General features: G+C 48.3%; 1 protein-coding gene across 4 annotated transcripts; it reads left to right on the top strand.

Moving 5' to 3' along the window:
• The first annotated feature begins 5,139 nt into the window (after positions 1-5,139).
• On the top strand, positions 5,140-10,048 carry Hmgb3 (high mobility group box 3). 4 transcript variants are annotated; one of them, XM_028861369.2, is made up of 5 exons: positions 5,140-5,239; positions 7,353-7,507; positions 7,702-7,841; positions 8,438-8,612; positions 9,050-10,048. In XM_028861369.2, exons 2-5 carry the CDS (start codon positions 7,358-7,360, stop codon positions 9,185-9,187), a joined length of 603 nt encoding a protein of 200 aa, XP_028717202.1. In that variant the 5' UTR covers positions 5,140-5,239; positions 7,353-7,357; the 3' UTR covers positions 9,188-10,048. The 4 variants fall into 4 exon arrangements, with proteins under 4 accessions (XP_028717202.1, XP_028717205.1, XP_028717204.1 ...); XM_028861372.2 differs by having other exon boundaries at positions 5,153-5,466; XM_028861371.2 differs by having other exon boundaries at positions 5,153-5,419.
• Positions 10,049-10,757: the final 709 nt, after the last annotated feature.

A 10,757-nucleotide genomic window follows, 5' to 3' on the forward strand; every position in this document is an offset into this window, starting at 1 on the left:
GCACAGCGTTTAATCTGAGCATTTGGGAGGCAGAGATCCATCCAGATCTCTGTGAGTTCAAGGCCACACTGAGAACAGAGCCAGGCATGGTGACACACACCTTTAATCCCAGCACTTGAGATCTCATGCCTTTGCTTGGAAAGCACACATGCCTTTAATCCTAGGAAGTATGATGGCAGGGCACAGAAAGGTGTATAAGGCATGAGGAAACAAGAACTCGTGCTCTTGGGGCTGAGGATTTAGTAGAGGTAAGAACATGGGTGGCTTGTTCTGTTTCTCTGATCTTTCAGCTTTCACCCCAGTATCTGGCTCTGGATTTTGTTTTGTTTTTATTAATAAGACCACTTAGCAATTCATGTTACAGGGATGCCACTTCAGCTTGTCCAAACTCCAGGGAATGTACCTGGAATTCCTGTACTTGGGAAGCTGAAGCAGGAGGATGGCAGCTTTGGGGACAGCCTGGACTGTAGCAAGACCCAGTCTTGAAATAAAGACCAGACCTATAGCTTGGTAGTAGAATGCTTATCTAGCATGTGTAAAGTCTTGAATTTAATTCTCAGTACCACACAACTAAATAGGCTGGGCATAGTGACGAATACCTTTGAGCTCAGCATTTAGGAGCCTGGGGTTGAATCCCAACATTTGGAAGACAGAGGCAGAAAGATCTCTGTGAGTTCAAGCCCAGCCTGGTCTACATAGTTAGTTCCAAGACAGTCAGAGCTACATAGAGAAACCCTGTCTCAAAAAAAAAAAAAATATTAATAACAAATAAAATAAAAAACATCCTTAGAGGGACCTGGCTCACTTGCTGTACTATGGACAGGGGATTCAGGTCTGGGTGTGACTGTCTTAACTAGGTCAGCTAGCAGCACAGTGAAGTAGTTCAGGCCTGGATAGGGCAAATGAAGTTGCCAGTAGAGGGGACCCTGTGGCAGTATCCCTTCTTTGCTCTCCTCCCCTGGGCCTCAAGTGTGGGAGAGCAAGGCCTTGCAAATTTAATCTTCTCCAGAGGCCTGGCCGTACCCTCACTGGCCTGCTATTAGCCCTCAGGCTTTTGCAGATTAGGAGTGTCCCCCACCCAAAAAGGTCCCAATTTAGGTAGTACGATGAGTGCTAGTTTCTCATGTTGACTCATTTCTGGTTGGCCTTTCAGTCAATGTGAAAAGGGCCCTAGCAGGGCTCTTGTGACCCCTGTGATGCTCAAGAGGGCTGTATCATGCTAAATGACTGTGGCTTCCAGTGTTCTTTTCCAGTCGTCCCAAGAGAAGCAGTTTAGCCTAGCTGGAGTAAGGGCAGTACTATAGCAAGGAACTGTTTCAGCCACCTTTGCTGAAGCCATGAAATGAATTGCACAGAGACCCAGAGCTCAAGACTTGGTTCAGTTTTAGGCCAGTGAGTCCCTGGAGGCTGCAAGGCTTCAACTGTGTAGCAGGGCAGGAGAAGAGGCACAGTTCCATCCCACCTACATGGTTCCCAATAGACTTCTCTCAGGCTGCTGCTCAAAATTGGGAACCTCTTTTTGAGAATGCTGGCTGCAGCTCCCCAAAGTATCTTGTGCTTATGACCAAGCCTTCATTCTGACCTTGCAGGGACTTGGGTCCATCTCTGGCTGTTTGATGTTCCAGAAAGCTGGGCCATGCAGTCTTTACAAGTGTACACACAGTTTATAGCTCCTGTGCTGCCAATCACCTCTGAAAACATCTTACCCACTAATGGGGAAAAGCAAATAGAAAGGCACAGGAGGGGAGAAGACCTGGACTCTAGGGGTGGAAATATTTGATAGATGCAGAGGAGGCACTGAGCTGTTCTTGGTCACAGGACGATGACCAGGGTGGGTCAAGGGCTGGAAGGTTTGAAAGACAGCTAGCAGTCAAAGATATGCTATTTGTCAAGATCTGGATTGATGTATGATTATTCCTATTGAAGGTCTTGCTTCATTGGAGGTGTTCAGAGCCTTGATAACTTTTAAGTGATTGAACAATCCCAGCATAGCTTACCCTTTCCTGGAATAGGTACTCTGGCTGTGCTTCCTTTGCTCTTCTCTATTTTCTTTATGAGAGCCCTGGGATGGAACCCAGAGCCTAGTGCGCGCACGCGTGCGCGCGCGCACACACACACACACACACACACACACTTCACTACTGAGCCTCAACGTCAATCTTCCATTGATTCCACAGGTTCTCACTATGTGGGCTGGCCTAGAACTCACAGAGATCTGGTTGCCCCAGTCTCCAGAATACTGAGATTAAAGGTGAGTGCTACCATACCTAGCACTTGTGCTTGGGTCTTGTTGTGAAGGCAGCTGACCCTGAACTCCTGCTTCTCAGGTCTTAGCCTCTCTAGTACTTGGATTCCCAGAATGTGCCACTACACGGGACTTCTACTGATCTGAAAAAGAAACTGACTTGCCAGGGCCCCATGGAGAGTCCATTCAAGCCCTGGGTACCCAAGTGAAGACTTTGGGGTCTGTGTGTGGAGGTGGGGTGGGGAGTGTGCCACAGGCGCAAGAATTCATTTTTGTTGAATGATGAAGATTCTGCTTAATCTTTTGGGGGCCTTCAACTGACAGGGATTGAAAACCTCTTTAAATAGCATTTGCCACACTTTATCCCATTTTGTATTTACTTTTGATGTTTTCATAACTTCTCTCAGCAGTGAAGCAGCTTAAGGGATTCTGGTTAGTGGTTGTCTTTTGTGGATAGGCCTTGACTGGTTCTGAGCCTTGGAGCTGACAGCTGGAAAGGCTTTCCCTAGAAGGCCATGGCTAAGGCCTGGAGCGCCTTATTTTATTTGTGCTGAAATGTGGTGATATTTTGTGTGTGTGTGTGTGTGTGTGTGTGTGTGTGTGTGTGTGTGTGTGTGCTTTGATAAATAAAGCTTGCCTGGAGAAGCAGAGGAAAAAGAAAGCCATTATAAGTAAACAAAGAAGTCAGGCAGTGGTAGCACATGCCCATAATCCCATCACTTAATAGGCAGGGCTTCTGTGTGTTCAAGGCCACACTGGGGAACAGAGCCAAGCGTGGTAACACACACCTTTAATCCCAGTACCAACCATAGAGACCTGGAAGTCTGTACAGATAAGCAGAAAGTGGCAGAGCTGTGTGGGAAGAGGAAGTGAGGTAGCTGGGCTAAGAGAGCCAATGAGAGGGCAGAAAAGCAAGGCATATAAGCCTGGGTAGACAGGAAGTCACACAATTTGGAAGCTGCAGAGTTGGTGAGATAAAGTTTGCTGGTGGCTTTCTGTATTTCCCTGATCTCTCTAAGGCTTTAACCTAAATTTCTGGCTCTGTATTTTTTATTTAATAAGACCCTTTAGAAATTCGGCTACATCAGCCAGTTACTCACATGTTTAGTTGTTCTGGGCACTCATTTCACTGTTACTACCAAGCCAACAGGTACCAGTTGCAATTTGCTACACACTAGAAGCATACTACCATGTAGTACCTGAGACTGGGCTGTGCCTCTGGGAAAGATGGTGTACATGTCAAAGTGCATATCAGGAAATTGATGATAGAGAGCCCTAAACCACTGATTTTCCTCTTCTTTCCTCCTAGTCCTACTTCCTCACTTAATGTCCTGCTATTTATTAGTAGGCATGATTTTTGAGACCAGGGTCTCACTGTGTAGTCAGTCTAGCTCTGGCCTCAAATTTGAAATCTTCAATTTTCAGCCTTCTAAGTACTGATTATAAACATGCCATACTATGCCTGCCTTTTACTATACATTTAGTATATACACATGGCTTTAAAGTATGAGAGTTTTTGTAAGACAGGAACCCACTAGGACACAGTCTGTTCTTTGGCATGCTGTTAGAGAAGGAAATTAGGCTAGGAGGAGTTTCCACATAGGAGCCCAGGAGGAAGGTGGATATAGAACCATGGCAACTACCTTCAGATCTGACAGTTGGCTTTGTTTATTTGAGACAAGGTTTTTCTATGTAGTTCTTGCTAGCCTAGAGTTCCCCATATAGACCAGGTTGATCTCAAACACACATAGATCTGTAGTGGTATTTGCTCCTCCCATGACTGAAGGAGGCAGTGCTTTTTGCAGTTGTATGTGACCTCTTAAAAGGAAAGGGAGAGGGGTCACATACAGAGATCTGCCTGCCTGTGCTTCCCAAGTGCTGGGATAAAAGGCTTGTGCCACCATGCCTAGCAGTAGTGACTGTCTCTTGAGCAGAGATAAATGATAAATAGACCCTTCCTCTTTTGCAGTATGTATACATATACACATGAGTGCTGTACTGCTGTACTACACCATCAGTCTTCTTAGATGGTTTTTAAGTAGGGCTGATATTTTGTCTGATTCTCCAAGACCATACATACCACCAAGCCAGTGCCATTTAGTCTGTCATTCCAAGTACTTTTTTATTCACTAGGGGATCGTCAGGAAAATAAAGAAATGCTTGTGTGCATAGGGCAGTGATGGGAGTCCTTTGTTACTCTGTAACACTCCTTGCTCACAAAACTACTTTTTCTCACATTTTTTTTTCTGCTCTTATCAGACTCTGTTTTCCTCTCCTAGCTATCCTAGCCAGATGTTTCCTCAACTGTAAGTGCTTACACAGAAGCTCTGGGAATTACTGGAAAAAGCCCCATTGAATGCCATCCATGAAGGCCTCCTTTGGGTAGGCATCAAAAGCTCCTGGCTTCTGCTAGGATGCAGTGGCTCTTGAAGCTTGGGTGGGCACCGAGTGGGGGCCTGCAGCCAGGCCCCTGCTGCGTCACACCTGGGCAGAAGTGGGCCATAGATCCTGGCCAAACGACCCAGGGGTTTCCTGGGACAGGGGCTAGGGCGAAGGGTGGCGAAAGTGTCACGCTGTAGGAGCAGAGGGCAGAGCTGTTGAGCTTGACCTGGCTTTCTCACGCTAGAGGCCGAGGCCTTAGGGAACCTCAGGGCCACCTCCCCAAAGTCTTCGGAGATGGCACCTCTGCTCCGCGAGGGCAGTGCGGGAGGGAGGTGGGTTTGAGAGAATATTATTATTCGCTGTTTTGCCTTCGCAGCAGGCGACCGCGGGTTGTTATGTTTAAATGAATGAGCCCAGAGGCCGCGCCCAATGAGCGCGGGAGGCTACTTAATATGCATGAGGCCTACAGCCAATGGCTGGGCGAGGAGGTTGTTTTAAACGCCGGAGCCCGTTGGCCAATCAGGCGGCTCTCGTGAAGGCAGCTAGCGCGAGGCTGGGGATTGCTGAGCCGCGCGTCGTGCCCTGCGCTGCCCAGACTAGCGAACAATACAGGTACGTCTAGCACCGCCCGCGCCCGCCGCCGCTTCTGCAGCTGCAGCGGCGTTCGCACAACTTTCCGGCCCTCGCCTCCGCGAGCGCGCCTCTACCGCTCTCGCTGTGTCTACTCCCGCGCCCTTGCCGCCCCTTCTCCTTCTCTGCTGCTAGGTGGCCAGGAAGGAAGAAGCAATTCAGGTGTCTCAACTTTTCCAGTGCCTGTGCTCCAGCCTGCTGCCTCTCAGGTCTCGGCCCTCTACGCGGAGCCGCGGTCGCCCCCAGGGACAGCAGCCTGGTGGCTCAGCAGCCTCTGGCCAGATGTTCCGCCGCTGAGGCAGCGCGGCGAGCAAGAGGCGGCTGCGGGCTCTGGCGGCGCGCGTCCCGGCGGCGGCGGGAAGGGTGCTGGGCGCGCCCCAGCTTGGGAGCGACTCCGCAGGGAGCGGCCGTGCGGCTCGGGGCTGAGGCGCGGGCAAAGTTCGCGGGAAGGCCGAGCTGGACACGGTGCGGGTCCGCCGGCTGAGCCGGCGGCTCTTCTTGAACATGGCCGTCGTGGAGTGCCCGGTGGCTTGGAGAGGGGGTGCGGGGGGGGGGCAGGTGTCGCCGACGCAGCGGCGGCGGGATGAAGTAGGGCTGGTGCGGGGCTCGGGCGAGGCCGGCGGGGGAACTGGCTGCAGGCTATGACCGTGAAGCCTGACAGAGTGCGGGACCGGGGGCGATGCCGCGGGCCCCGCTGCGTGGAGCGTCATGGCTGCACGGGCGCCTTTGTTATCCCGAGTGCGGCCCGCGTCGGGGGCGGGGAGGCCGGGCTGGCGGCTAGGCGCCCTCGGGCTGCCCGCGTGGGGCGGGGCGGGGTGGGGTGGGGGCCGGCGAGCGGGCGACGGTGGCGGGGCCCGGGCCGCTTTGTTCGCCGCCGTCGCCGCCTGCGCCGGCCGCGCGCGGATCAGCCATTTTAGCGAGCGGGGCTCGGAGGCGCGGCTGCGAGTGTCGCCTGCCGGGCCCCACATTCCCCCCACCCCCGCGCGCCGCCGCGCCGCCGCCCCCGGCACCGCGCTCGGCCCGGGGTGGCAGCAGTGGATTTCACGGGCACTTTCTTTCATTCCGAGGCTTTTGACAAAATGGAAGGTGAATTATAGGTGTCGGGAGCAATGGGGACTTGGCCCGACATGGGCTGTCTGCTGCCGGCCTGGAAGCCAGGACGCCCCAGTGTTGGGGCACGCCCCACCCGGGATGCCACTGAGGGGCTTTAATGCGCCTCGCGGGCCTTTGGTGCCAAAGGGAGTGCTTTAGTTTTACATGATGACCTTGGGTGTGGGAAAAGGAAAAGATGGCGGGAAGCGGGCGCGGGGGGTGGGGGGGGGAGGACGGGGGACAGGCAGGATGACACACCACAGCTGCATTTTTATTTGGAAACTTTGGGGAAAGTGTTCCTGGCTAGACCTGCATTTCTGCATTACACAGGGGAAAGACTAGTCCATTGATGTCCCCTCCCCCTTTCCTGGTGACAAAGTGACAGATTTCAACTAGTAGTATGAAGGATGGCTGCTTGCTTTCCAGGTCACTAGTGCTGTAAAAACCCATTTTTATAAGGCAAATATATCAGCAACTCTTGACATTTCACGTCTGTTCCTATTTATGGTTTCATTTGATTTCCCCTTTAAACGTAAGAATTAAAGAGACAACCACCTAGTCGAAATGAAGTCTATCTCCAGTCACCTACCCTCTCTACAAACGTGTCTTTCCATTAGTTCTTCAGACTTTTGGTTTTAGAAACTACAGAATAGTAGCAGTTCACTACTGTGGAGTGCTCAGGAACCCCCTTTTGAAGGGGGTTATCCCCATTTGAAGAACTAGGTGATTACTCTAGAGAAGTAACTTGTAAACCAGCATGCTTCAGTGCTTCATGCTGGTCAAACGTTAAATGACAACAAGCAACAGTGAAGCTGATTTCTTTCCTACTCTGCCTCCTGCTGCCACCATGTCAGGAGCTTAGTCAGGGGTGGGGGGTGAGGGGTGGGGTGGGGTGGGGAGTTCCTACCAAGAAACTTAATTTGGCTTTGCCTTTGGTTTCTCTTTGTACTTCTCATCGTATTTCATTGTGTTTTCATCTGTTTGTCTTCTATCCATACATCAGTCAGGATGGCTAAAGGTGACCCCAAGAAACCAAAGGGCAAGATGTCTGCTTATGCCTTCTTCGTGCAGACATGCAGGGAAGAACATAAGAAGAAAAACCCAGAGGTCCCAGTCAATTTTGCAGAGTTTTCCAAGAAGTGCTCTGAGAGGTGGAAGGTATTTTGACAGTTCAATTTGTAGGCTACCTTCGGGATTTGCTGACTTGTAGAGTCACCCTGAGTGGCTGGCTGTTTTCTTAGACTTTAAAAATGAAGTGCAAAGCTTTTTTTTTTCCAAGGGGTTCTACAAAACCATTGGGCAAGTATGTGCTGAACTGTATCCAGGAATTTAACAAGTTCTGTTCTTTGCAGACAATGTCCAGCAAAGAGAAATCGAAGTTTGATGAAATGGCAAAGGCAGATAAAGTACGCTATGATCGGGAAATGAAAGATTATGGACCAGCTAAAGGAGGCAAGAAGAAGAAGGACCCCAATGCCCCCAAAAGACCACCGTAAGTGGCTATAGGATATGTGCTAACAGTTGAAAGCTTTCCTTTTGCTTGAGAGTTTTAAAAGCTGTTACCTTTTTTTAAAAAAAAAAATGTTGAGACACAGGCTTCTAAACTCAGCTTTCAATTCAGTGCTTGTCTATAGTTGACTGTGTCTCTGGGGTTGTATAGGTTGACTGTTGGTTCTTCACTAGGAAGGAGGCATCATACTTAAGCACACCAGAACCCTTAGTTGTATTACTTTTCCCTTAGCTACCAATTGGAAGACAAAGATACTGTACTTTGGCAGCATCACTAAACTCTAAAGTCTTCAGATTTTGTAGTATTGAATATGGTGATTCTGTGTCTGAGAGGAGAAAACACAGCAAAAAGTAATTGTATTTTGGTGTGGTATGTTTGGGCATACCTATTTTATAAGCCTAGTACTTGGAGGCCAAGGATGCAGGATTGAAAATTTGAATCTAGTTTGCGATACATAGCAAGACCTTATGTCTCAAGAAGGAATGTGTAGACTCAAGGAACTTGTGTGTGTGTGTGCGTGTGCGTGTGTGTGTGCGCATGCGCATGCTTATCTGGTCTATATAAATCTCTCCCCAAAGGTCTGGATTTTTCTTATTCTGCTCTGAATTCCGCCCCAAGATCAAATCTACAAATCCTGGCATCTCCATTGGAGATGTGGCAAAAAAGCTTGGTGAGATGTGGAATAACCTAAGTGACAGTGAAAAGCAGCCTTACATTACCAAAGCTGCAAAACTGAAGGAGAAGTATGAGAAGGTGAGGAGACTGGAAGCTTCCCTGGTTGGTGGGGTATATGGCTGCTCTGCTAGATTAGACTGGGTGCTTACCTTAGCATTCAAGAGTCCAGTTCCCTAGAAGAAAGCAGTGTGTGCTGATGTTCTTACTTCTGATAGTTCCCCCACCCTTCCCTCATTAAACTCCATCCTTATATTTAAAACTAGCACTCTAAACTGCATGTACACCCACCCTTAGAGGAGAAAAGGGATTTGATGGGGTTATTAACATGACTTAAAGGACACTTGAATGCCCATTGACTTGAAGATTTGAATGAGCAAGGAACATATTTGCATATGGAAACTGTTAACCATTTGCTTACTTAATTAAGTGAGGCCTGTATGCTGTTTCTACCTGTTTTTACAAAAGAGCTGTGAGAATTTAGCCACTCATTTCCCATGTGTCCCTGTTCCTTGTAGGATGTTGCTGACTATAAGTCTAAAGGGAAATTCGATGGCGCCAAGGGTCCTGCTAAAGTTGCCCGGAAAAAGGTGGAAGAGGAAGAGGAGGACGAGGATGAGGAAGAAGAGGAAGAGGAGGAGGAGGAAGATGAATAAAAACTCTTGTCTCCCTGTGAATACCTTAGAGTAGGAGAGCGCTGTGATTGACACATCTCTTATTAGAGTTGTGTCTATTGCCCTTCTTAGGTTTAATTACAAGATTTGATCACGATCATATTGTAGTTTCTCAAAGTGTCAGTGGTTTACATGAAGTGGCCATGGGTGTCCGGAGCGCCCTGAAACTGTATCAAAGTTGTACATAGCTCCAAACATTTTTAAAATGAAAAGGCACTCTCGTGTTCTCCTCACTCTGTGCACTTTGCTGTTGGTGTGACAAGGCATTTGAAGATGTTTCTGGCATTTTGTTTTCAACTCGTAAGGTAGTGTTAACTATATGGTTGGTTATTGGCTAGAAACCCTGAGTTGTCAGGTGTACATATCTATAGTTTGTAAAGAGAACAAAACAACCCAGACAGATTCCTGATGCTCCTTGTTTGGTGTGAAGGCTGTGAGGGGAAGATGCCTTTTGGAGGGGGCCGTAGCTCAGGGCGTGCACTGTGAGGCTGGACCTGTTGATACTGCGGTGGGGCATCCATTTAGCTTCAGGTTGTCTTGTTTTTGTATATAGTGACATAGCATTCTGCTGACATTCTTAGTTGTGGAAAAGGGGGGAGGGGTCAGCTGGCATGAGAAGTGTTTGGATTTTTTTCTTTAGTTAAGTGCTGTAGATTTTAAACTCTTTTTAAACAAACTGTAGAACTCATCATCTTGTCAGCAAAGCAAGGAACTACTGCATCAATGAAAGTTCAAGAACCCTCTGTACCTAAATGCAATTTGCAACATTCTGTTATTTTTTGTATGTTTAGAATGCTGAAATGTTTTTGAAGTTAAATAAACAGTATTACATTTTTAAAACTGTTCTGTGTTACAACAGCCTAAATTTCTGACTCACCAGTCTTAGTGAAGCCACTTGATTTCTTTTGCTTCTAAAACTGCTAAGGTTTCTTCCAGCTAAGGACAGATGAAGGAGGGTGGTTGTTACTTGAAGTCCCTTCATGATTTGTGTCTGGCATTAGGGAGAAGCACTGATCATGCCATAGATAAGGTTTAGCAGCCTACAGAGATACAGGAAAGCAAGCCCTTAGGAAAAAAGCTGGTCTAGTCAGGTCCTGACTCTGCCTGCCAGTATGACTGTGGGGCATAAGATACCTCAACCCTGTTTCACCTTTACTCCAGCATGTGTATTGGGGCAGTTACTGGGCTCACAATCAGAAGTCCTAAGCCTCTGCTTTTGTTTCCTGGTCCCCATGAGGTGGTGTGGGTTGGAATGACAAGAGTAGAAGATATATATCCAAAAAATCAGAACCCTAGGGAAGATTGCAGATTCTACCTTAGGTCTGCATTTGAAGGCTGACCTGTTGACGTTTACTACAGTATCATGGAGGACTGGGTTAGTTGCAGAGTTTGTATTAATACTTGAATATGTATGTTTAAAAGGAGGAGGAATTTGATAATGGTTTAGTGGCATTTTTTAAACAGCAGCTTTTAGCCTGGGATATTCAGAACATGCATGTCTAGAGATGTCCTCTCCATGTTCTCTAATCTGAGATTAATAAGTCATAGTCTG

Source organism: Peromyscus leucopus, chromosome X, assembly GCF_004664715.2.
Source record: "Peromyscus leucopus breed LL Stock chromosome X, UCI_PerLeu_2.1, whole genome shotgun sequence".
Lineage (NCBI taxonomy): Eukaryota > Metazoa > Chordata > Mammalia > Rodentia > Cricetidae > Peromyscus > Peromyscus leucopus.

Excerpts from the sequence above, each read along its gene's own strand:
- Hmgb3 (XM_028861369.2), top strand. The coding sequence starts at position 7,358 with ATGGCTAAAGGTGACCCCAAGAAACCAAAGGGCAAGATGTCTGCTTAT. Across the intron at positions 7,508-7,701 it reads AGTGCTCTGAGAGGTGGAAG|ACAATGTCCAGCAAAGAGAA; the intron begins GTATTTTGACAG and ends TGTTCTTTGCAG. Across the intron at positions 8,613-9,049 it reads TGAAGGAGAAGTATGAGAAG|GATGTTGCTGACTATAAGTC; the intron begins GTGAGGAGACTG and ends TGTTCCTTGTAG.